Below are 26,145 nucleotides of genomic sequence, written 5' to 3'. Positions count from 1 at the left end.
ATCTCATTCAGCAGGTTCCTGGAAAATTGGACTGTATCAATAAAATGGGTCTTTGGACATTTCTTCCAAAAAGAATAACATCATCTCCAAAACTGTGAAGAGTCCGCATATTTTAATTTTTAAAGCAGCTGATCAGTCTATAAAATTCTTACCAAATCCTTCATTTGATCCAACAAAACTAGCTTAAAACATATTATAATTTTTTTAAAACAAAACATTTCACTTAGACTTATTATGTTTGTGTTTTGTGTCGTCCCTGTGTGTCTCCAGCACCGTGTCCACACCATCCTAACAGCTGATCTGGTCATTGTGATGAAGCGAGGCAACATCATGGAGTACGACAAACCTGAGACGCTTTTGGAGCAGGAGGACGGGATGTTTGCTTCGTTTGTCAAAGCTGACATGTAGGAACACGCGGGACCCAACGGCTGACAACCTGCTCAGTTTCTTGGGTTTTTTTGTTTTTGTATTTTTTTTTACCTGAATTACTTTCTTGTTGAGGTGAACAGCCCTCTGAGAGAATACCCCACTGCAGGGAAGCCAGTAACATACTGTTTCTACGAGGAGAAGCTTCCCTGTGCACTCACCAAATGGAGACAGGGTCAGCTGTCAGTCAGTGGGTTTAAGAAGTCGTACTAAAGAAGTCAGGAAGTAAAAGAAGGTGCTTTGGGTAGGCTTGCTAATCAATGAGTCCATCGGTTGGTTCATCCCGTTTTTATTTTGTTTGAATTTAAGAAAACCCAATTACACAAACCACAACATTACTAGTATTTGGACTGGAAAGTGAAATAATAAAGATATATCTTATATGTGATGAATGGCTAATGCAAACTACAAATGAATATATTTTCTCACTTGTCTCATAGAAAATCTAAAGTTATTTTTCCGACTTTCAAATTTTTCTCAAGATCTAAACAAGAAAATAAGCAATAAATATAATGCTTGTGAAGCTCACAGTATCAAAATGGGCAGCCAGGCATATCTTTCCTGTGCTCTAAGACTAAGAATAGTGAGAACACTTAATAGTTAATAAAGAACTGATAAAAAGCAAAGTTATTTCATTTCTTATTGCCAGTAAATCCCACGAATGACCAAACCTACTATAAAATATGTAATATGTATACTAAATAATGCAACCACAAATACAAAAAAGTAAGTCTTAAAAACTGCAGTTGTGGCCACTTGATGCTGGCTTCGAAAAATCTCCACAGATCCTGTGTCAAAATGTCTAAATTCACAAAAGAAATGAACATGTTGATGAAAAACGTGTATCTCAGATCGGTTGCCTGCAGTTGCTAGGTAAAATCGGCCAGAAAGAGGTGTACGGAGCTGCACTGAAAACCTCTGTGGTTGCTTTGGTCTGTATCAGATTGCTGCGGTTGCAGGTTGTGCAGCAGTGAAACTGTGAGGAATGTGATGAAGACGGTAAATGACGACTGTTCACCTTCAAAGTAAAAGTTGTTCCTTTTGAATCGTGTTGGTTTTGGCAGTAAGACACAACTTGCCAAGACAAGTCAACATTTCCAATGCAAATCTTCAATTCTATTGACAAAACAAATGAATCAGGGGCAACTTGGAGTTCAGCATCTCGCTCACTTTTGACATGCAGACTAAATGAGCCAAGAATCAAACTATCAAAGTTGGCCATATGATAGGTGTCTAGGACTATACGACCCATTTAAATTGCATATATGTTTAAAGTTAGGCAATACTAGAACTAGAACTAGACATCTCACCCATGTTTATGGCTTTGGCACCTTTTGGATCTGATGAGCAGATTTTTCTATGTTTGATTAAACTTGTGGATGCACTTTTCTAACCAAGCTAATAAGCACTAGCTGATAGCTTTTGGCTCCATAAAATGTCAAGATAATGCTAAAGCCATGACATCATTATTGTTATAACTACCATATTTATATAAAATCTCTCTGAGAGCACCGAATATGGATTACCTGCCTTAACAAATGCACTGTTACCTCTTTTTAACACATTTTTTTACACCGTTTTAAATGGATTTGAAAGGTTTTTAGGTTAGAGTATTAAGACAGAGGCTTGTGTTTGTTGGTCTTTTCATGGGATTTGTAGACAGTAGGAAATACATACAGTTTATTAAATATAAATTATGGCTTTGAGATTTTATTTCAGGTGTTGAGGCTGTGAAAAGTGTAAAATGTAAAGATTTAATAGTTGGAGAGTGAACAGAAGTGTTGTTTCATATTAATAGAATTTTTACAGTCTTTAATTATCTTGTGTAAAATATTTGTTACTTTTTAGATCATGCACCACCTCTGTTTATACTGACTGGCACCTGTATTATGCAATAATAATGATGGAAGAATTTTTAAATGTATTTAAAATCCTTTTTAAAAATGACTGTTGGCTCTTTGGCCATTATTTTTCTGAATAACGCAGTGGAAGGATTTTAAATCAACCCTTTTGTATTCTACTCTACTTTTTGACCTTAAGTTCTGCCATAGAGGTAACACTGATAGAAATGACAAAGCTGATGGAATCATATGGTTTTATTAACCAGTTTAAGAATGCATTTATAATGATAAATAACGCAGCTGATTGTTGTGGCCGTTCTTTGACTGAACATGTGTTGACATTTTTCACGAGATGCCAAAAATGAGACGTCACAAAATACCAACAGCAGTTTCCCAAGTGAAGGCTGGATACTCTATTTCTGGCCTACTTCTCCTTCCTCCCTGTTCTATCAGTTGTACGTCTATGCCTCCATTAGTACAAACACTGTAAGGTGTCACGGCTCGGCCTGCAGCCAGTGAACCTGCTGTCTGTCTGCGGTCATGCTTTGCTGAACTTTTTATCCTCGGGGACAATAGATACCCAGCATGCCTCCCGTTAACTCCAGAGATGCTTCATGGATGTTTGAGAGGGCAGTGATGTCTTTTCTTTTTTTTACTGAGGAAGAGCAGTAACTTGCAGTAACTTAATAATCAGTTCTAGGGGCTGAAATTTAGAGCTACATCAATCTCTATTTTGCACATTAATAATGCAACATTGGTAATAAATCGGATGAAACCAAATTAGAGCCCATAGGAGAGAGTGAATTTTAGAGAGTGAAATTTAGCATTCACAAGGTGAACATAAAGAGGAGTCCATATAGTAAAAAAAAAGAGCTTTTGCATATGGGAACTGCTCCATCTCTTTGATGGGCTGATATCAACATGTTTTTATATATTTTTATTTTTAAATAATGAAACTTTAACACACTCACTGTTTTTATCAGACGGATTGGATTCTCCTTGGAAGTCCTAGCTAACACTTTTTGTTTTCTGTCCAATGCATTGTGTAGTAGATTTAGATTTAATGTTTTCATGGAGCTTTGTTTAAAGTGTCCATTAAACTAGGAGAGTTCATTTTCTGCTGGAAATCCTGTTAGAGGCAGACACTTTGTCTCTGCATGGAGAGTTATGAAGGCATTTTACATGCATCTTCATAACCATAAGCCACCTTTAAAAATGAACATTTGATATATCATTTCTTTCATCTATACAAAAAAGTTGTAATGTTGGCTAACTGAAATCCTAAAAAAGCTTATTGATGGTTTCTCGCTCGGCATGTATAATTCAACTTGTGTGGATCAGGTCTCCTGAAATTTAAACTGTAGGATGATGTTGTGAGCTGTTGTACATGTGTAAATGTTATTTTAGTCCATTGCTAGGTGGTTGCTAGGCAATGTAATGGCATCACAATATCTGACATAGATAAGAACCTTTGGGGGCCGGAGATGTACCTGTGAGCCAAGTTTGTCTGCCCGACTTCTGATGCTCTTGGAGGGTTTTGTGGACAAAGAATCAAACACACAGCAGAGATGCCAGAGTCCTTTCTTTTGCATTGAAAGAAAAATATTTGGGAGACAGTATCTCATAATTATGACTGTTATCTCCCAGATAAAAGAAAACTTCTCATCATCACAAGATAATGTACAATAATAGAAAAATGCCACAGAAACGTGCCTGACAGTGTTCACTGTGCAGTGGGACAGGAAATGGAACCGCTTCATAATGTGCTTGGGAACTGTTGTGTTTTTAATCATTTTGAGATTTAATAAGCAATTTAGTGATGGTTCTTGCTTCTGTTGGTTTCAAATAATAGAGATAGTCAAGATTCCTTATCACTGTCACTACAATGCAAGTTTTCATATATAAACAGCAGAAGTCGTCCCTTTCTGTAGTTAAAAACACACGCAACATGCATATCAATGAATGGCTATTTAATTAATAGGCAGGCTTTTTGAATAAAAATAAAAATAAAATGTCTTAAATATAAATGTTACCCAAAGGAAACCAGCTCATTGCCATCACAGTGAATCCATTTGCGCTGCCACTCCTGTGCTCTCAAACATAAAAATGACTGACCAACACTTACGGGTCTCAAATTAAGTGATAATAAATCATACTCGTGAGCCAAGGTCTCAGCTTTTGGGTGATATTTTCAGTGCACAACAATATGTAGTTACAGCTCAGCATTCAGTGCATTTCTTTGGAATATCTTTTCTAACCTTTCTGGGAGCGGTGCTATTGTCCCTTTATATTATTGTATATTCATTAGACTTAATTTGCTTTTGGACTAAAATTTGAAACTTTGTACTGTACAGTGTTGAATGCCAAACATGATTTTTCCGCCTTTTCTTGTTTAAATATCTTACGTTTCATCTCAAGAAGTTGTCACTTAAGCTTTTGAACTTTGTGATTTCTCTCATTTTACAAGTTGTTTTAATATAACACAACGAGATGACACGTGAGGTTTACCGTCACACTTGGTGATCACAAGCTTCGCCTGCACTTTTCTTTCCCCTGACAGCTTTAACTGTAACACTGAATGTCTTTGTTGTTGTCCCTGCAGTTCTTCCAAGTCCTCGTCCGTCTCCTCTGTTAGCGATCGAGTGCTCTTCCTGTTCTTTGATCCTCGTTCAGTAGCACTTTTTATGCTCTTGGCCACCGTCACACTCATAAATCCTTTGTTTTCCTTGCTGTGCTTCCATGCTGCTCCTGTTCTGAACCTGCACACGGCTGCCTTGTAAACTCATCCTCTCACACCCCAAACCACTTTTTGTCTTCGAAGCTGACATTTTACACCAAGAGCAAAAAAGCAGTGGTGCCATTTTTCCACGTTACACTTTGCACAGGTTTTTTCACTCAAAGAATGTCTCTTTTCGAACAGGTTTCACGTGTGTTTTAGTTTCTGGGAACAAACAAGTACATAAAAACAGCGAACGGGTGGAAATGTAAGGGAACTGCATGTAACTCATTGTCGGAGCTATGCAGAGAGCTTTACTTGCTTTCATGAAGTTGACTGTTAACAGAGAGCATCGTAAATGCTGACATCGTTCTCACAGATCAGTTTGGAGATGGTCATTTTTTTCTGTATGTACATTCTGTATGTAGTAGCCTGTATAGCCAAGGGTTTAAACATATATATATATATATATATATTAAACTGCTATTATTATGTGTGCCTGATTTCTTTCTTTTTTTACACTTGTAATAACAATAAAATGCTCTTGAGTGACGTGAGGCTGTTTGTTTTTGTTGGGCTGCTTTCACGGCTGTAAACTCTTGACCTTTCCTACCTCAGGACACAGGCCAGGAGTCACGGTACCCTCAATACTAGATGTGATAAATTGCTAAATGGCGCCCCCTGATGACTGTTTCTAAAATAAATCCAAATACATGCACTAGGAAATTGCACACATTTCAGAAAATATATGAAAATGAGAGCCGTTAGGTGTTTTTTTTTCTTTTTTGTTGTTCTTAATAAACTTTTCCTTGTTGAGCTTTTGTGTTCATTTTAAAAGACGTGTTTACAGATTGAAACACAAAACCAGTCAAACTGGACACTGGTTTTTATCAACAGCTGATGTTTGTTTTTGTTTTACCTGAGCTCAAAGAGTCATTCCTGCATGAATTATAGCGGCACAATCGAAATCTTGCCCTTACTTTACCCGACACCCACCTCTCAACCATCCTATAGCTGTATGGGGTTGTCCCATAGGAACATTTAGCTTGCCTGGAGAACACCTGTGGCTTGACAAATTTAAACTGGATAGAAAAGACGGGTAAATATAAAGGTTTTTATAGACAACTGAGTCTAGAGTGATTGGTTTCATGGATGTAGATTAGCAGGGAAAGTGCTGACTTTGTGCCCAGCTCTAACTAAAGTTCCCTGCAGGTCCGATTGTTCGGCTTCCATTAAATGAAGGTAGGGTTAGGATTACCGCCTCCAACCTGAGTAAGAGCTACAATTACAGACAAGAGTAGCTCCTCCCCTCTGTAAAATGCCAAATAATGGTCCAAATTTCACGACTTTCCTTTTCACTGTTTTCCATGTTTCTTTGATATTTACATGCATTAAATTAGCCCTTTATGCACATTCTTGATAAAGTGGGTTAAACAATGACCGAACTTAAGAGACATCTGTTTAGTGCTTAAAAAACTGCCAAAAAAGTTAAAAAACAAAAAACCCTATAAGATAAAAAAGATTCTAGGGCCTTCCAAAGCAGGCTGTTTCGGTGGTTTTGCCCTTTCCCATTGCCTTTGAGGGGGGGCCTGAAGGCAGCAGCGCTCTGATCCGAGCGGGTCTTGACTCTGGAAGTGCGTCAACAGCAGAGTGGAGACCGTCCCAGCCCTCAGAGGCTCAGAGCAGAGGCGGCGCGCTGCCTTCAGTCCGAAACATCTCCGAAAGGCGACGGAGTTATAACTGCTCGTTCGTCTTTGAGCGTTTCCCTGAGGGTGGGCATGCTGCGTCCGTGCGTAAAGACGCACTGAGGACTGTTTTCTTTGCCATCGGGAGCGGAAAGCGGACGAGAAGATGCTGGCGAGGAAAAGCATCATCCCGGAGGAGTTCGGTCTCCCGGGGCTCGTCTCCCGGATGCCCCGCAAGCCGGTGTTCAGGGACCGCGTGAACAAAGCGCGCTTTATCGCCAAAAACGGCTCGTGCAACTTGGCGCACAAGAACATCCGCGAACAGGGGAGATTCCTGCAGGACGTCTTCACCACGCTGGTGGACCTTAAATGGCGCTTCACGCTGGTCATCTTCACCACGACATTCGTCAGCAGCTGGCTGCTGTTCGCCATGAGCTGGTGGCTGGTGGCATTTGCGCACGGAGACCTGGACCCTACGCGTGAAAACATGACCGACTGCGTAAAAAATCTGAAGTAAGGAAAAGCCTGAGTGCTTTCATGTAACCTGTTCCAAGAAAACGAGGTTGTTAAAGTGTGTTTGGTGTAAATTCGTCAAGTTTTGCTCTGTCGAAATTCTTTCTGTCTCCGTCTGCACTTGATCCAAACCTCCCAGCTCCCACCCGCCTCCTCTTCTCTTCGCCAACATTCTCCATTTTTAAACTGTGGAAGAGAAAAAAGAGGGAATGAGAGAACTTCTGCTGCGTTTATTTCAGGCAAATAAAAGAGCAGAAGCAGAAAGATCGCATGTGGTGAAACGTTTTTTGGCACTTCCATGTTAGCGCATCCACCCTCACCCCCATGAATCCTTACCACAGGGAAGGAGAAGACAGAAAGGCAAATAGGAAATTTGCTTTTGCTTCTTTCTTGGAAATGATCAGAATCCATTGTCGGGAACCACTTGAGGTGGCGGTTCCATCTTCCATTGAAATACTGCTTTATTTTCACACTCCCTAAATCTCATAATCATAATCATCATAACCTTTTCACATAAATTTTTTTCTCTTCTGAATTTGCTGATGAAGCGTCTGCACTTTTATCTTATCTGAATTTCAACTGCAGGACATCGACTTGTTCACGTGCTTTTTAATATTGACGCACCAGTGATTAAAAGACCTTCATGAATATTACATCAAAAGTATTTTTGGAGGTCAGCTCTGTTTTTTTCTATGTTTGTCATCATTTCTTGCTTTACGAATTAGTCTTGTGGAAAAGTAGTTGGGGAACAAATGTCGTGAGTAACAGGGTTTGACCAGACCTGATCTGAAGACCGCAACTCTACTTCCTGTTAACTTCTCAACATCCAACATGTATGTGAATAAATGACATCCAAGGTTAGGGTGCATTTTAGTAATATGTTTAATCAAACTGAATAAAAATTTGAATTTGAAACATGACCTTACACATCAAGTATCTCACATGCATTTTGACCGCTTGGTGGTTGTGACCCCATCCCTAACCCCGATCAGCCATGAAGACCTGGATGTTAGAGGTTAAGCCCATTGTGCATGAAATTGGTTGCGATTCAGGATGCGGAAGGCAGGGGGCGCTGTCGCAGTGCTCCTCAATGAAAAAGAGTGAACTGAGCTGAACTAAAATAATTATTTTACCCTTTTTCTGGTTTTACATTGTTTCTTTCACAGTGAAGCTCATTTCAACCATGAAGCGATAGGTCCAGCAGCACCAGAGGAATATTTCACAATAGTTTATCCCCCAGGATATCTGATTTAACTTGTCTCCCCCTCTGCAGGTCGTTCACATCAGCCTTCCTGTTCTCCATCGAGGTTCAGGTGACCATCGGCTTTGGAGAACGTGTGATAACGGAGCAGTGTCCCACTGCCATCACCGTCCTCATCCTGCAGAACATTGTGGGACTCATCATCAATGCTGTGATGTTGGGTAAGGTGCACGAAATGTTTACCTCAAACCTAAAAGGATCAGCAGAAAATCGATGGTTAAAATAATACAGAAATATCAACCTCGCTCAGTTTTTGTCACCTTGGATGCTGTTTATACTTCAGGGCTGCTTTAATTCTTCATGCACAGAGTCACAAGCTGCTGGAAACATTTCTCTGAGACTTTTGCTTCATGTTTACATGACAGCATCACACAGTGTCATGTCAAAGAAACCAGTTTAAGATTTGAACTTTGTGGCATGAAACATTTTCCTGCTGTAAGCATGGATGCGGTGTGGCTATAAAAAGATGATCATGGTCAGCAACAGTGCTCAGGTAGGCTGTGGTGGTCTGGGCTCAAAGTATACCAGAAAACTATATCTGATAAAGTGTTTTCTTTTGTTTGAGAAGCAAAGCACTTTGGATGTCTTTAAATTTAGCACCTTTGAGTTATTTTGAAGTGAAATTTCTCCTGAAAGAGACGAAAAGAAACATAAAACATTTCTGACCTGCGGGTTTAAAGCAGCCTGGCTCTACAGTGCACAATTCCGGCTTGACCCTTTGCCCTCTTTTTAATTATGTATGATTCTGACTCTCGGGTCAGATAGGTTACAGGACTCATTTTTAACTTGAAGAAAAAGGGTTCAGATGACATCTTCATTTCCGCTCAAACACTGGCAGTGAAGCCATTTTGACTCTTGGCATGTTAAAAGAACTGCGGTGCTTTGTTCCATTCTGACCTATAAGTACTGATGCGTGCATAGACGCACCTGCTCAGGTTAACCTTGCCGAGTTTTACCTCCTCAGGCTGTATCTTCATGAAGACGGCTCAGTCGAACCGTCGGGCAGAGACGCTCATCTTCAGCCGCCACGCCGTGATCGCAGTCCGGAACAACCGGCTGTGCTTCATGATTCGTATCGGGGATCTGAGGAAGAGCATGATCATTGGAGCGACCGTCAGGTTACAGGTGAGCCTCTCGTTTTAACCACCAGTAAAATCAAACTCGCTCAACATATGTTTTTGTGTTTTTCTACATGAATCTGAGACATTTTCCAGCTAATTGCTGCTCTAAAATGTCAGCTGCCACTTTTTTTTAATAGAAAATGTAAACTTTGTAAATACGCCTATATAGCTTTGCACATACTCATTTTATATACTCATAAAATGTACATAGAAATAAAGATGAAAAATCAGAAGAAACACACAAAGTAAAATAAATACAAATCATAGCTAAACAATAAAAACAAAAGAGAAAACAGCACTGCACCACAATCCAAAGATTTAAGACATATAAATGAGACCTCTCCCAAATCTTTCCCTCACCAATCACAGTGTGGGCCACGGCCCCCTAGTGGGCCTAGAACGTATTGCAAGAGATCTTTTTACAATAAATACTTTGTGTTTTTGTTCAGTTAACTGAAATAGAAATTTCAGAGTCACAGATTAAAACTTTGATGTGACTCAATCCGGTAAATTTACAGGCAAAAAATTGAAAGCGGGGTCAGAAAGGTGGGTCTTTAGTTTGGGTCTTTAGCCAAAAGATAATGCTTTTATAAAATGATCTTTGGGATCAGTTCTAATAATTCTGTTTAAAGTTTCAGTGAAATATTCACATTTTTAAAAGATACGGAGCAACTCAAACGTGGGTTTAAAAATGTCTATTATTAAATGTTATTCCTCCTTTCCTGATCTACTTTTGGTCCGTAAGTTCTTTCCAGGTAACAACAAGACAAAAGTTCAACAAATAAACCATCAGAACATCAAAATGAATTATTGAAAACACAAGAAAAACTTTTATTACATGAGTGTTTTTTTCTTATGTGATGATCAGAGTTGTTGCATCTATTACAAACTGAAGTGCGACTTTTTTTTTTATTCTTTCAATGAATAAAGAACCAACATGTGAAAGACGTTTTAACCAGATTAAGTTTTCATCTGTTGGTCGAGCTGTTGTGGCAGTTTTATCTCCGTGAGCACCTCCAGTCTAAGAAAGTTACCCACATTTATTCATGTAACACAACTTTAGTAATTACTCACTACAAAAATGCAGAAATGATCAGCCGGGTACTTTTCTTCACTTCAGATGATATACCCCACCTCTCTAATCACTGAAGTATCTACCAAAATAAAGCAACAAGTAGCTTAGTAAGAAGGAAAGCTTAAATAAGGGGCTGGAGTAAAAATATAATGACACAGGGGCAAGAGGAGAAATCTTCAGCTTGACTCTATTTACCTCGATGTCGCTATCTCACCCAAATATCTACAGACCCACTTTCAAATATATTGGGATGCTATGTGAAGTGCACAAATCTGATAAATCCATATTTTATTCACAGTGGACACGGAAAGTGTTTAAACTTACCAAATGTGGCATTTTAAAATATAAGAGAAATATGAGCTCATTTTTAATTTGATAGGATGTCTCAAAAAAGTTGGAAAAGACTGTCTTCTTTTAACTACAGTCTGTAAACATCTGGGATCATCTGGGGAGAAACTGCTAGACCTTCGGGACAGGAATGATGTCTGATTCTAGTCTGATGGAGGATTTTAGTTGCTCAGCAGACCAGAGCCCATGCATTAATGCAATGTGCCGGGCATCCAGCACGGATTCTCAGCCTCATTCCTCACGCAGAGATTTCTCCAAATTCTCTGAATCTTTTGATTTTATTTACTGTACATAGAAAAATAAATATTCTAATTATTCACCTTTTTCTTCTGAAATTGTTCCACAATTTGTATATGCAACATTTTGCAGATTGGTGAGTACAGCTGAGTAGAGTTATGAATTGAGGTTGTACCAAGATTTATTTGAAGGACTTGGCTTGAACAGGATCAGGCCCTGGGTGATATCAGTTACATATGAAGTCTAATATGTCTAACAATGTGGTTGGTTTTTAATTTGTGGACTGGTGCCAGCTGAACTACCTCCAGATCAACGCCAGTAAAACCAAGGAACTGGTGGTAGACTTCCGCAGGCACAAGCATTCTCCACTGCAACCACTGAACATCCAGGGTATGGACATTGAGGCTGTGGACAGCTACAGGTACCTTGGTGTTCATCTGAACAACAGACTGGACTGGACTCATAACTCAGACGCCCTCTACAGGAAAGGGCAGAGCAGGCTGTACCTGCTGTGGAGACTCAGGTCGTTTGGGGTGGAGGGCCCACTCCTGAAGAAATTCTATGACTCTGTTGTGGCTTCTGCTATCTTTTATGGTGTGGTCTGCTGGGGCGGCAGCATCTCTGCTGGGGACAGGAAGAGACTGAACAGGGTGATCCGAAGGGCCAGCTCTGTTCTAGGATGCCCTCTGGACCCAGTGGAGGTGGTGAGTGACAGGAGAACGGCGGCTAAGCTGTCATCCCTGTTGGACAACATCTCCCACCCCATGCAGCAGACTGTGACCGCACTGAGCAGCTCCTTCAGTGGGAGACTGCGGCACCCACGGTGTGGGACGGAGAGATTTCGCAGGTCTTTCCTCCCCACTGCTGTCAGACTCCATAATAAAGACTTTAACTGATCAAGCACACACATCCATACATATGCAATAATACTAAGTGCAATAATCCTTTCTGTCATCGTTGTATTTTTACTCAGTTGTATATAGTATTTGTATTTGTATTCTATTTTTATCTTATTGTATATTTATTTTATTGTATTCTACTGTATATAGTATTTTATTCTATTCTGTACAGTTGTGTACTGTATTTATTCTTATTGTATTCTAATTTTTGCCTCATAACTTTTGCACTGTCCACTTCCTGCTGTGACAAAACAAATTTCCCACGTGTGGGACTAATAAAGGTTATCTTATCTCTTATCTTATCTTAATTACTTCAGAATTCACTCAAAAGCAATTTTTTTCTCAGGTTTAATCGAGCTGTTAGTTAATTAGGACTACACTTCGTCTGCTTGCAGGTTGTGAGGAAGACAACCACACCAGAGGGGGAGGTGATCCCCATCCATCAGATCGACGTGCAGACAGAGAGCGCTGTGGGCAGCAACAGCCTGTTCCTCCTCGCCCCGCTCATCATTTGCCACATCATCGACAAAAACAGGTCCAGAAACACATCATGGAGGCTGTGGCTTTATTACACCTGACTGAACCCCACTTTGCGCTCTCCACAGTCCACACAAACAGATAATATGTGATGTGTTATCAACCAGAAAGCCCCTCGGCTGATTTATGATTAACAGAAAATGGCAGAGAGGAGAGAATATTGGCATTTGGCTGCTTTTGCTTTAAAAATAATCCAAAGTAATTGTTTTACCTTTAGTTCTTTTTAAAAGTTAATCACTGGAAAAAGAAAACTCATAAAAGTAACAGTGTAAGAGTGTGAGATAACAAGATGAGACTCGTTTATGCCCTACCGCCACCTGCTGGACAAACACAGACTTAAAGTTTAAATAAACAACTAAAACAGAAACCATGTATCACCTGCACATACTCTGACATACTCCGATATTTAAACCTGGACTCCCCCCACTCTGCCCTCAGCCCGCTGTACGACCTGTCAGCCATGGAGCTGCAGTGCAGCGACCTGGAGGTGATTGTCATCCTGGAGGGAGTAGTGGAGACGACGGGCATAACCACGCAGGCACGGACTTCCTACGTCTCCGAGGAGATCCAGTGGGGCCACCGCTTCGTTTCCATAGTAACAGAGGAGGAGGGCGTGTATTCTGTCGACTACTCCAAATTTGGCAACACAGTCAAGGTAAACGCTAAAACAAAAAAGATCCTGGTGGACTTTTGTTCATTATCATCATCAATCACAGCAAAACATTGATTTGGGTCAGTGTCTCTTCCCACTGGTGAACTTGGTTTAAGAGATGTTCGCAAAATGTTCTCTTGTTCCTCCTGCAGGTTGCGACGCCATGCTGCAGTGCCAGAGAACTGGACGAGAAGCCGTCCATCTTAATCCAAACCCTCCAGAAGAGTGAGCTTTCGCACCAGAACTCACTGAGGAAGCGCAACTCCATGAGACGCAACAACTCCATGCGCAAAGGTGCAGGAAGCAGCGGGAGTCTCCGCAGGAACAACTCAGGCCTCGCCGTGCCTAAAGTCCAGTTCTTCACCCCAACCGATGGAGGCCAGAACCTGAACGCCGTCACCTGACATGAGGCCTACCGTCTGCTGGCTCCACTGCTCTTCCTGGTGGGGAGGAAGATCCTGGGTGTTGGTGCATCTGTCTCTCTGATTGGACTCATTCTTCTTCTTTTCACTGGCATAGCTAGACTTGTGTCTCGACACGTTCACTGTTAATGTTCCCTGTGTTTACGTTCATGGTTTAAAATGGGTCCTGTTCAGATTACATTTGTGATCTCTAAGCAGTTAAAGTAACATTCCTCTGCGCTGACAGAAACCCAGAAAGCAGATACTAAAACAGATAAGAGACGGATGGAAACTGCAGAATTGGTTGTGTGAGCTTAAACTGATTTCTAAATGACATACAGCGCTTTTCATTCTGAAACACTACGGTATAAAACGTGCAAAAGTGGCTTTAGCCTGCATTCTTTCTCATGGCCATCAGGGGGCTACTCCTCTGGCTCCCAGATCTTGGCTAAAGCCTTAAAACTGACGTCAGTAAACACTTTTCTTTTGGGTTTTTGGACTCAATCACTTGTATAAGTTTTATGTTCCTTCTGTACATTATGGTCCTCATTAGAGTCCATAAGGATGATAAAACATGGATCAGGCAGTTTGCAGACGACTGTATTGGTTTGACCATCACTTCTGTGATGCATCAGTACACAAGCTCAGAGAGTCACAGATTACACATAGGAAGATAATCTTCCTGCTTGTTCTGGTTTTAAGTTACACCAGCACCACTGATGCAGAGGTTTCGTCTTCCCCTATCATTTAGAAAAACACACTGAATGCCTGTGCACTGTAAAACAGAGCTGTGGATGAGACATGACCAATGCGGTGACCATAATCGGTCCTTAACTTCTATAATGACTGTCATGTTGTATTGTATAAGCTCTGAAAGTTATTAATTAACAGGAAAGTGTTCACTAAGCTCACTAATGAAGTCAGGATCACTTCTATAGACTTCAGTTCAGCTGGACTTTTCTCTGAAACCAAAGGATTTGCCCCCTGCTGGCCATTAGAAAGAATGCAGATTGTCTAAATCCGTCTTTCTTGTCGTTGCCCCCCGTTTTCTTTGTTAACCTAAACTAGCAATTCTATGCCTTTATCTCAATGATGCTGCACATCAGATACTCAGAATAGCAGCAATAGTATATTCTTAAACACACACAATACCCTTTGTGTTTGTCTGTGTGACCTGCCTGGTCTCAACTTCAGTCACCAGTTCTCTCCACTCAGAAGACGAGACGCTCCCTGACCCAGCTGATGTGTTCCACTTATTGTAATGATCCGCAGACAGAGAAAGCAATCTGAAGATTTCACTCTGGACAAACGAGAGGTTGCATTGAACCTTTTGTACCTTAATGGTTTATTTTAAAAATCAGCATGTTAATGTCTCGTGAAAATAAAAGATTATTCCAGCTTTGAAGTAGATTTACTGTAGCCATGGTGTGCACTGTGCAGAGGGGGAAAAGACTGGGATGTGTTCACTTTTACTGTTTACTGCAAAGGTGTTGTGATTCATTCAGAGTCCTTCTTTATCCTTCACCATCAGCTCAATCCTCTGTTGGCAGTTTTGAGACCACAAATAGTTTCATGTGAAATCAACCAGCTGTCGCATCAGCATTACTGACATGTTTGCCTTCACTGTATCTCTGCTTGTTCCGCTTGGTTCCAGTTTCCAGTTCATTTCCATAATCTGTCCAAACCGTGCATGCTATATTATCACAACAGCAGTATGCAAAAACACCTGGCTGTTGTAAGGGCAGACGCACTGCTTAAGTAATATTTTCTAATTAAGTTCACAATCACTACTAATGAGAAGTCATGGCAGTCATTCACCGTATGGTACTGATTTGTGTATTTTTCATGTATGGTTGTCTTTGTGTTGTTTGAGAATAAATACTTATGTATGCAAACGATGCAAATGCAAAACATGAATGTGGTTTCACTGTCTGTCTGTCACTGAGCAGCAAATGCAGAAACCCATTAAAAAAGATTACATAATTATACTGTTAGACAGTCTTTCACAAATATATAACAAACTCACTAATGCAGTTTATACACTGATTAAGATCTGCTTTTCTTCTAGGATCTTGGCCGACATACCAAATTTCCTCAGCTTCCTCAGGAAATACAGCCGCTGCTGAGCCTTCTTGACCAGCTGTGTGGTGTCAATGTCCAGGTTAGGTCCTCAGTGATGTAGACGCCTTGGTATCTAAAGCTGCTCACCTTCTCTACTTCACTCTCCCGGATAAACAGCAGCTGGTGAGGCCTCCTCTCCTTCCTCGTGTCTACTATCATCTCTTTTGTCTTATCGGTGTTGAGGGTGAGGTTGTTGTCCCCACACCATGACACCAGACCGGCCACCTCTCTCCTATAAGCCGCTTCGTCCCCTCCAGTGATGCGACCAATCACTGTCATCTGCGAACTTCAGTATGGTTTTATCCCTATTGGTGTACAGGGTGTAGAGGATGGGACTGAGGAAAGAACGATGAGTAGAAGCCATCCAGCTTCTCTCTGTACTGCCTCTTAGCCGCTGTAATGGCTTTCCTCAGACCATACTTCGCAGCTTTGTACTCTATCTCATTGCCTGATCTAAATGCAAGAGACCGAGCACGCAGCATGTGTCGTAACTGACTGAGATAGAGAAGCAGAAGAAAACCCAGAGCACACAAGACAGGAGACTATCAAAATAAATAACTAATACTGAGGCCAGACAGAGGCAGTAGATGGACAACAAACTTATAATTAACATAAAGCAGTGAAGAAACCAAAGTCCCAGATTCAATAAAACCATAAACAGAAGTTAAACATAAACACAAGGCTGTGGAGCTATGGGAACATAAATCCCCAAAACACAGAACGAACCTGAAGAAAGCATGAAAACAAGAAGATATACGAAATATAGAACCATAATAAAAATAAATACAAGAGTAGAGAAAACCTAAAGATCCCCAAAACTCAAACCACTGAGCCAAAGATCTTAATTTACAAATATTTTGGAAGAAAAACAAATCAACTGATAGTATTTTTACATGTATGTCAAAAATCTCTATTTATGTGTCACATAAACATTAAATACTACATACAGACTTCAGCTTCTCAGCTTCCTTCTTTGACTGCCACTCAACCATTTCTTATCTGGCCAGTAACAGGAAGGGTCAGGAAGCCCTGCCCTCTTTTGAAATGAGGAAGCAACTTGTTTTTCTCTCTGCTGAGGATGCACGGATGAAAGACGACACTTTATCGCAAAATTCAAGACTTCCCAGTGAGGAAAGACTGCAATAGTACCACAGGGAATACTGTGAATACTGTCATTGGCAATGTACTGTACCTGCTGCTAGGAGGCTCGTAAGGAAAGTGAAAGTAACTTGACAGTATAGAGAGGAACTAACTGCAACATGGCGTCTAAATTACAGGAAGATCTGTCGTGTCCCGTCTGCAAAGATATATTTAAAGATCCAGTCATCCTGTCATGTAAGCACAGCTTCTGTAATGACTGTTTACAGAAATACTGGGCAAACAAAAATGATTTGGGGTGTCCGGTCTGCAAGAGGAAGTCTTCAAAGGAGTGTCCACCTGTTTATTTTGAGCTGAAGAAGCGTTGTGAGGCTTTCTTACAGGAGCGAGCCTCTGAGCCCGTCTGCAGTCTGCACTCTGAGAAACTCAGCATCTTCTGTGTGGATGAGCAGCTGCTACTGTGCAGATACTGCACAGATCAAGAAGCTCACAGAAACCACCGTTTCCAGTCTGTTGATGAAGCATCTCAGGACCACAAGAAAAAACTTGAGGATTCATTAAAACCCCTGAAAAAGAAAATGAGGGCCATCCGTGAGGTTAAAGGGAAATGTGATCAAACCGCAGAGCATATTAGAGCTCAGGCTGAAAGCACAGCGAGGAGCATTAAGGAGCACTTCCAGAAGCTTCACCAGTTTCTAGAAGAGGAGGAGGCAGCCAGGTTGATTGCACTGAGGGAGGAAGAGGAGCAGAAGAGTCAAGTGATGAAGGAGAAGATTGGGGCTCTGAGCAGAGAGATAACAGCACTTTACCGCACCATTAAAGATACAGAAAATGAGCTGAGAGCTGGTAATGTCTCATTTCTGCAGAACTACAGAGCTGCAGTGGAACGAGTTCAGCAGCAACCTCTTCCTGATGATGCAGAGCTTGCCTCGGGAGCACAGGTAGATGTGGCCCAGCATGTGGGCAACCTAAGCTTCAATGTGTGGGTCAAGATGAAGGAGATGGTTTCCTACTGTCCTGTGATCCTGGATCCAAACACTGCTCATCCAGGCGTAATCCTGTCTGAAGATCTGACCAGTGTGAGGCAGGGAGAGCAAACCCAGGAGCTTCCTGACAATCCAGAGAGGATTGATCACTTCTTCTCCGTTGTCAGCTCCGAGGGCTTTGACTCGGGCTCTCACAGCTGGGAGGTGGAGGTTGGGGACAATACGGCCTTCGTGCTGGGAGTGTTAACAGACTCATTTCAGAGGAAAGGAGTCATTTGGCCTGCACTGTGGAGGCTGATGTTCTGTGGTGGTGAATACAAAATACTGTCGCCATTAGACCCGGGGTCAGACGTGCAAGTGACGAGGAACCCGAAGAGAATCAGACTTCAGCTGGACTTTGACAGAGGAGAGCTGTCATTTTATGACTCTGACACAGACACACACATACACACCTTCACACACAGCTTCACTGACAGGCTGTTTCCATACATTAGCACCTGGTGTGACGTCCCAATAAAGATAGTGGCACTGAAGATCTCTGTAACAGTGGACGGTTCGTTGTAAAATGCCATGTGCGCTGATGAACAAGGCTAAAAAATTTTGGCTGCCAAAGCTAGAACCTGTTAAAACTACAAGTTTTTACTTTTTCACCTCTTCTGTCATCTGCGTTTCATTTTGCAATGCACAAAAATGCAGTCAATATTTAATAAACCGATAATTAGGTAAAGAGGTGCATGGTAACCTAATATTAACCCTGACACTTGTCTTAAATGGCTTGCTGGTGACCTAGATGGTGAAAGAAGTGTAACTTTAAAGTATTTATTTGTCATTTTGTAGTTTCTGTAACGTTATTAAAAACACACCTGCACACTTTGTTTTTTGTTGAGTCCCTTACACTGATGTAAATCCAGGTAACACAGAAGATTGGAGTTTGTACGTGCTTTGTTTCTAGGGGCCACCGTAAATATACTTTTATTTATTCACTCCACATGAAATGTAATAAATAAACTATAAAATACAAAAACCATCTACACACGTCGCCTTCACACACTTCTCCGCAACTTCAGGACGGAGCTCCATGTAACGCCGATACAACCTCCACTGTGAGGAGAGGTTACCGAAGGCACACTCCACTACCAGCTGGGCCCTGGAGAGGCGATAGTTGAAGATCCTCTTCTCTAATGGGAGGAGGCGTCCAGGGAAAGGCCTCATGATCTCCCGCCGCAGCGGGAACGCTTCATCAGCCACAAAGACATGGGGATGGGCTCCACGGTCTTCTCCACCAGGTAGAGGCTGGTCAGGAGACAGATGGAGAGTCCCAGCCCAAAGAGCCTGACCAAAGGTGGAGTTGGCCAGAATACCTTCCATATCCCCCAACATCAATGACGCGGAAGCGATACCCTGCATCCACAAATGCAAGGAGAACAATTGAAAAAGTTCCCTTGTGGAACATGGATCCTGAGTTGGGGGGGTGCCTTCATCTGGACGTGCTTCCCATCCAGAGCTCCACAGCAGAGAGGGAAGTTCCAGTGCTCCTGGAATCCCTCTGCGATGGACCGCCAGTCTTCAGTTGAAAGTACAGCCATGAAGTCGCCCACTAGACAGTCCCAGATGGTCGTTGCTACCTGGGGGGTGATCTGGCACACCGTGGACACACCGACTCTGAAACTGAATGCGATGGTCCTAAAGGAGTCCCTGGTGGCACATATATATATTACATAATATATATTAGATATAATATAAAACAGTCAGTTGTGTTTTGTTTTAACTTTACGATGTCCTAATTTGATTGGTAGCAACTTTTACCACTACAGTGTGCCAATCACTCATAATTCCTAAACATGTCAATCAGGTAGGAACGAAGTAAGACATTAATAGAAATAAAGAGTTGGATGTTGACATGTAGCCCTTTCCTTTCTTAAATCATTAATATTTTTGAAAAATTAACCTGTGATAAGACAGCTTATCAAGATAGAATTGTTATTATCAGATAACTAAAGATGAATCAGCTTTCTTGATGCATTCTCAATTATCCAGGAAAGTAAACCCTCTGGGTTTTGGTCAGTGGTTGTTGATCAATGGTCATGAGAATTTGCATAATTATGATTAAGGAACTGACCTCCCAGCCCATTGTTCCCTGAGTGGGCTGGTTTCAGTCATTATGCAAATGCACTGTTTATAAGATTGGGGAAACCTGCAGTCAGCTGAAACTGAAGAAGTCACTTGGATGAGTGACGAAACGTTTCTCCCACAAAACGCTACGTCCAGATGAACAGAATCAACTTTTGGAGATGAACCAAGCTGTTTACAATTTTATCTAGCTCTCAGTTTTAAAAAGGCTGGTGACCCCCCTGCTATGGTCTGACAGCTGCAGTTGGATATACAAATATTCGACTGGTTCTATACCAGAATTAAACCAGGTCTAAGTAAAAAAAATAAATAAAAAAAATAAGGACTTATCCGTTAAACTAGCTATGTAATTCCTAAATGCGTGTAGTTTAGGGTAGATTATTTTACCTCGATATGACTGGCTCTGATGAGCCTAAGGTACCAAACATACCAGCGACGTTTATACCGGTTTTGTAGCTCCTCGGAAATTAAAACAGTACACAACACACTGAGCATCATTTATTGGTCCATTTTTCAGTTTTCGTGCTGTGGTGTGAACGACCAGAAATGTGTGGAATAAAGGGCAGACTTGAACGAAGGCCAGCTTCTCAAGCCCATCCTACTCGGCTGTTCAAAGAATCCTACCTACGTCACGTAGGTAGGATTCTTCGGAGCACCCTTCCCTGAATTTGGACACAGCATATAAATTAACTCTAAATCATGAAATCCTTTTATTCATTGAACTCTTACAACTGTAAATGAAGTACCTTGGTAACCAAGCATATGATTTTTAAACCTTTTATCAACTTTATATATTTTAACCACTTTTATAACCATGAACTTTTCCCCCCGTTTTCCTTTATACTCTAAACCTGAATAATTTCGGACAATGCTACACTCCGGACATTCTTTCACCATGTTAAATTTACTCTTTCACAAGAGTTGAAATTCCAGAGTTAAATTGACTCTAAATTGAGTCAGGATTTAACACTGACCAACACTGGGTAGTGTTATATGAGATTAACACTACAGGCTAAATTACGCCGTAAAGAGCATTATTTATACATTTAAGTATGCATATTTTACTCTAGTTAATTGATAAATAAACTCAGAATTAGAATGCATATGAAATATATAATTCCCTTTTTTTGGATTGTAACTTGTTGTTTGTGAAGGTTCTCAGTCATCCAGGTCAGCGTAGTCTAAGGAGCTTGGGGAAAAAAAGCGTCTGGACTTCTTTAAGATGCTTGAAGACGTTTCACCTCTCATCCGAGAAGCTTCTTCAGTTCTAGGGTCCCCCCAAGACGGACAATGGACCCCCTAATTATCCTCTACCTAATCACACGAGCCAAGGTGTGAAAGACTGCTGATTTTGCTGTGTGCGTAGCAGCAAAGAAAACAAGAATGATGAGCGAATCTGGACTCTGATAACGTCTTGCTCTGCTCTCTGTGTCAATGATGCCTCACATTGAATTTGTGAACAAGGTTTTCATTTTAGCCACTTTGATTTAAATTTTGCGTAAATAAATCCATATGAGAGTTTTAATTTTAATGCACACTTTTAACCAAAACAACAGAAACTAACACAAACACCACTTAACAAAAAGCTGGCACAATAAAAGGTGATGGACTAACGTCAGTCATTGTGAGGATTATGTGTAACAGGACAAAGAAAATCCCTAAAAATACTTCATTTTTTAGATTTATGTTGTAGTTATGTTGTTATTAATTTTTTACTGAAATACTGGCAACATTTCATACCTCTATAAGCTACTGAAGTAGAGTGTTGTATTTCAACAAGCTTATTGAATTATAATATTATAGTTTTGTGTCAAGACTATTAATTTTTATAATCTTCTACTTAATTACAAATCCAGAACTAATTAAACCAGGATCTGAAAAAAAAAGTAATTTTGCTCAAAGATCCAAACTTTAGCTTCTGTTTAGGATTTACAGTCTAGCAAACAGAGCTTAGATGTAGCTCATCTCAACATTAAGATTCTCTTTCCATTCTTAACCTCATTTAATCCATCTAAAATTGGACAGAAAGCAGCATTTATCTATTACGTCAATTTTTTTATCCACCATCTTAGTCAACAGTGTATTTCCTTCTCATTGCTCTCACAGCAGCATTTAAGGCACACAATGGATCATCATCATCTTTAGCTATGGTGAACAGGAGGAAATCCTCAGAGAACATGAAACAGCACAGCCGACACATTCACTGAAGGCTGGTGGTAATTACTCAACTCACCAGTGAGTGCTAATCATGTGTTCCTGTCAATATTAATCACATGATCATTGTATAAAACTCATTCATTGCTAAAACTCAGTCAGTCGTGGGCTTTTTCTGCTTTATGGCTCCACACTGGTTTGCGTTTCTCTATGAAGGCGCGGATCCCCTCCTGCCCGTCTCTGAGAGCCAGGTTGTCGACCATCACCTTTGATGCGGTGGCATACGCAGCATCGCGACCTTGAGCCATTTGTCTTAGGAAGGAAACATACAGAAACAAACACCACATATTTTACTTTATATTTAATTGTGTTGTGGTTTGCAGTGTGTTGTGTTGTTTCACTTTAAATTTGTTTAAAAGGAAAAAGCTGAAAATTTAAATAGTTAAAAGTTAAAATGTAGATAGTTGGTTTTTGTATTATGATTTATTTATTACATTTTATGTGGAGTGAATAAATAAAAGTATATTTACGGTGGCCCCTAAAGACAAAACACGTACGACCGGATTTGGTGTGTGGTAGTAACAGGTAAATGAACATTTTTTTAATTATTTGAATATATATGAGTGCTTGTGTATAAATACACAAACAATATACATATGCTTTCAATTGTGTAATGTGATCTAGGTAGCTCTGTTTTGAAAGGTCAGCAATGTGTTTTGGAGTTTGTACGTGCTTTGTCTGTAGGGGCCACAGTATATATTTATATAGAAACATATATAAATAAAACTTCTTTTTTTACGTTAGTAATTCCTTTTGTGCATAATTTCATATTATTGTTAATAATAAATTAATTAAAGCAACAAAACAACCTGAAGAGCCGGTTGGGAGCCGAAAGAGCCGGCTCTTATTAGTGAGCTGAACCGAAAGAGCCGGTTCTCTAAAAAGAGCCGGAAATCCCATCACTAATTCCTATGAAATTATTGCCATGGAAACCGTCTGTGAGTTTACACACTGTAAATTCTCACCTTTGGAAAGTGGCCTTTCCGAGGGCTACAACAGGTCGGCTAGCTTTACAGATACGCTGGGCGATGGCTAATGTTTCCTCTTCCAACTGCTCCTCCGGCACCACTTTACTGACCAGACCGTGGAGCAAAGCATCATGGGCTGAGATGGGAGTTCCTGTGAACAACATCTCCATAGCAACCTGTTTAAAAGAAGGAAAGGAAGGTGTGTACTGATTAGAGCTAAATACTAGAATACTAAGGATGTTTGTTCACAATTGAGTAGATCCAAAGAGAGACAACATGTTCTGAACACGTGTCCTCTTAGAAGAATCAAAATCCAAAAGTGATATTGACTTCAAGTGATTCAGAGCTGAATGACAGATTGATAAACTCCAGAGAACAGCGTCCTGTTTTTCATGAGTGCCTCATAGAAAACAGGGTTTAACTGAGAACTTTTCTGTTGAATAATTTTCATGATGTTCATTTATAGACCAAGCTAAGACAGGGTGTAAATAAAGATTTAAAAAAGGACCTTGTGTACCTTTAATTTACTCGTAGTGACTGTAATTACTCAAACCTTCAAAACACAAAACAAAAATGTTAAAATTGATTATTAATGAGAATAAACAAAAAACAGCCTTTAAAAAGCAGACGTTTTTTAAATGACTTCGGTTTATGATCATTTCTGATTTTATCTTGATCTTTCGCATAATGTCATGTGAATAACGAACTTTTCTAAGTCCTAACAAGAAGAAAATCTAAAAGTTTCCATCGAATGAAACTATAAAACCAAAAATAATTGGAGGAGCGCCTCACCTTCCTCGGCACCGCTCTGCCAATGGCCACCGCCGGCGTCGAGCAGAACAGACCCACGCTGACACCCGGAGTAGCAAAGGTGGACTTCTCCGTCACCACAGCGATGTCACAACTGGCAACAAGCTGGCATCCGGCTGCTGTGGCAACACCGTTCACCATGGCGATCACTGGAACAGGTATGTCTTGTATCAGCGTCATCACCTGCAGCACAGGGCGCAAATCATAATATTTAAAACGTTTTTCCTTCATATTTATATTTATGTGGAGATCTGATGTTTCCATCATTTGGGACTTTTAGTGATTTCTTTGAATTGTTCTAAGGAGAATAATGGATTTACACAAGTTGCGAAATTCAGCTCAAAGCTCAAAATAACCATGACATTCATGCCCACGATGAATGGACGGAAACTTGTGACCAGAACTGTACCTGAGTGTCTGTAACAAAGCAAACAGTACAGTGATTTGTCAGCATGTAAGCTGCAGTCACAGTAAAAACACAAAACAAACAAACCAAAGAAGCTGAGGTGGATAGATCGATCTTTGACAGGGCAATCAGTGGTTTTGATAACAAAGTCCACCTTATATATAAAGTTTGTCTCTTTTTCATGTTATTTTAAATTAAGCAAATTTGGCTTTTTGGTCACATAAACTGTCTGAAAACATCTGTTTTTATTTTGCAGTCGTTTCAATATGCATGGCATGATTCATTACATTTTAATTCACAAAATTATCAATAAACGTCTCAGTGAATGACAAGACAAGAAGACAGAGAAACACTAACTGACCTCTGAGCAGGTATGAAACACCTTTGTGTGATATTCTCGACCCTGAGCAGATGTCAGCTCCTTCAGGTCGTGTCCAGAGGAAAACACTGGACCTTTGGCTGAAATACACATAACAAGGTCAGACTGGCATTTGGCTTTCTCTCTGTCACACGCGTAATAGACAAACACCAACCTGATAGGATGACAACTCTGAGATCCTCGCTGTCAACATCAGCTAAGATGTTCTCTCGGAGAGACTCGAGCATGGACAGAGACAAAGCATTCCTCTTCTTGGGGTTGTTTAGTATTATTCTCCTGAAGACAAGAAGAAATTTTTAAAAAAAATATATTTCTTTAACATATTTCAGAACAATTTTCACCAAGGTTACAGAAATCATCTTTAAAATGATTCTGTAATATAGGCGTCTGCCACCTTTTTTCCTTTCTTTGATTTCCCATCTTTGATTTCGCTGAAGGTGATGAGGTAGAGTGTCGTAAATAGATATTTGCCCTTTTCCTGATTTCTTAATTTTTGAACATTTGTCACACTTAAATGTTTCAGATAATCAAATAAATTATAATTTTAGAGAAAGGTCTGAATAGCAGCAGACCTGCTGAATGGAGAAATCACTTAAATAGAGCCTGATGACCATGATCTAAAGAAACAGCTGAGAAACAAAGTCACTGCACCAATGGTGGCACAACCAGTTATTAGGTTTAGGACACAAATACATTTTCACACAGGACCAGGTACGTTTGGAGAACTTCTTTTCCTTAATACATGAAAACATAATGTAAAAACTTCATTTTGTGTTGACATCATAGTGGGTGAAGACAGGAGAAAAACAGAAAAAAATGGTCTGGACATTACAGACAGTATAATGTTCACGTTGTTGCTCATGAAATTCAGATTTCGAGCTTTTGTGCATTTAAATTAAACCAGTAACCTGAAAACATGTTCCCCATTGTTTCCAATTCAGAATAGCAGACATTTTAACCGCTTTTCACTGACGTAATATTCATCCCGAGTGTACTTTGTGTGTACGTGTTGGTCTGACACACAAACTGAGGCACTGTACGGATCACTACAACAAACTGCTGTTGTGAAAGTCTTGCTCCATAATTGTTGTGCATCTGTATAAGGGACCAGATACGGTAACTAGCTGCACCTTATTCCGTCGCTTTGCTGCTTCAGTGTCAGCGGCTCCGCTTCGCTCTGCGAGTAGAAACGAGCACCGGACAGCAGCGCGGTTTTCCTGCCTAGCTGAAGCACACCGAGGCATGTACACAGTACGCTCCGTGCCATCTTGCCCGTGGCCGCTTCGTCTTCACGCTCACTTCCGGTGTTCTGAGAATCCAT

General features: G+C 40.6%; 4 protein-coding genes across 8 annotated transcripts in view; 3 read left to right on the top strand and 1 right to left on the bottom strand.

Annotated features, from left to right (window-relative positions):
* The window catches only part of abcc9 (ATP-binding cassette, sub-family C (CFTR/MRP), member 9), an 85,980-nt gene extending 80,451 nt beyond the window's left edge, over positions 1–5,529 (top strand). For 3 of the 5 annotated variants that reach the window (XM_085375340.1, XM_085375341.1, XM_085375339.1), the window contains one exon: positions 271–5,529. In XM_085375340.1, the coding sequence (XP_085231466.1) occupies positions 271–408 (138 nt within the window). In that variant the 3' untranslated portion in view covers positions 409–5,529. The remainder of the gene's footprint in view (positions 1–270) is intronic. The other 2 variants (XR_014906987.1, XR_014906986.1) reach the window with 1 other exon arrangement.
* A 1,142-nt stretch (positions 5,530–6,671) lies between these two features.
* On the top strand, positions 6,672–15,534 carry kcnj8 (potassium inwardly rectifying channel subfamily J member 8). The gene is made up of 6 exons (XM_085375345.1): positions 6,672–7,181; positions 8,455–8,603; positions 9,407–9,567; positions 12,518–12,657; positions 13,098–13,314; positions 13,464–15,534. The coding sequence occupies exons 1-6, from the start codon at positions 6,835–6,837 to the stop codon at positions 13,713–13,715; spliced, it is 1,266 nt and encodes a 421-aa protein (XP_085231471.1). The 5' UTR covers positions 6,672–6,834; the 3' UTR covers positions 13,716–15,534.
* Positions 15,535–17,092: 1,558 nt separating this feature from the next.
* On the top strand, positions 17,093–18,481 carry LOC146614982 (zinc-binding protein A33-like). The gene has a single exon (XM_085376559.1). The coding sequence runs from the start codon at positions 17,093–17,095 to the stop codon at positions 18,479–18,481; it is 1,389 nt and encodes a 462-aa protein (XP_085232685.1).
* A 2,693-nt stretch (positions 18,482–21,174) lies between these two features.
* echdc3 (enoyl CoA hydratase domain containing 3) lies at positions 21,175–26,145 on the bottom strand. The gene is made up of 6 exons (XM_085375961.1): positions 25,955–26,145; positions 24,979–25,100; positions 24,807–24,904; positions 24,022–24,222; positions 23,227–23,405; positions 21,175–22,513 (listed from the first exon to the last, which is right to left on the bottom strand). The coding sequence occupies exons 1-6, from the start codon at positions 26,143–26,145 to the stop codon at positions 22,360–22,362; spliced, it is 945 nt and encodes a 314-aa protein (XP_085232087.1). The 3' UTR covers positions 21,175–22,359.

The sequence above is a fragment of the Diplotaxodon limnothrissa genome, linkage group LG17 (genome assembly GCF_057381915.1).
Source record: "Diplotaxodon limnothrissa isolate DT_005_m linkage group LG17, D_limnothrissa_male_GT1.1, whole genome shotgun sequence".
NCBI lineage: Eukaryota > Metazoa > Chordata > Actinopteri > Cichliformes > Cichlidae > Diplotaxodon > Diplotaxodon limnothrissa.
The sequence above is the reverse complement of the archived record's forward strand: the minus strand, read 5'-3'. Positions and strand labels throughout refer to the sequence as shown.

What these genes read in the sequence shown, in the direction of transcription:
- echdc3 (XM_085375961.1), bottom strand. Translation starts at nt 26,145, where the DNA reads ATGGATTCTCAGAACACCGGAAGTGAGCGTGAAGACGAAGCGGCCACG. An exon ending in CAGCAAAGCGACGGAATAAG is followed by an intron (nt 25,101 to 25,954) that starts GTGCAGCTAGTT and finishes TCTTGTCTTCAG; the next exon opens with GAGAATAATACTAAACAACC. An exon ending in GGAAAGGCCACTTTCCAAAG is followed by an intron (nt 22,514 to 23,226) that starts GTGAGAATTTAC and finishes TTCCTTCCTAAG; the next exon opens with ACAAATGGCTCAAGGTCGCG.
- kcnj8 (XM_085375345.1), top strand. Translation starts at nt 6,835, where the DNA reads ATGCTGGCGAGGAAAAGCATCATCCCGGAGGAGTTCGGTCTCCCGGGG. An exon ending in GAGCGACCGTCAGGTTACAG is followed by an intron (nt 9,568 to 12,517) that starts GTGAGCCTCTCG and finishes GTCTGCTTGCAG; the next exon opens with GTTGTGAGGAAGACAACCAC. An exon ending in CACATCATCGACAAAAACAG is followed by an intron (nt 12,658 to 13,097) that starts GTCCAGAAACAC and finishes CTCTGCCCTCAG; the next exon opens with CCCGCTGTACGACCTGTCAG.
- LOC146614982 (XM_085376559.1), top strand. Translation starts at nt 17,093, where the DNA reads ATGGCGTCTAAATTACAGGAAGATCTGTCGTGTCCCGTCTGCAAAGAT.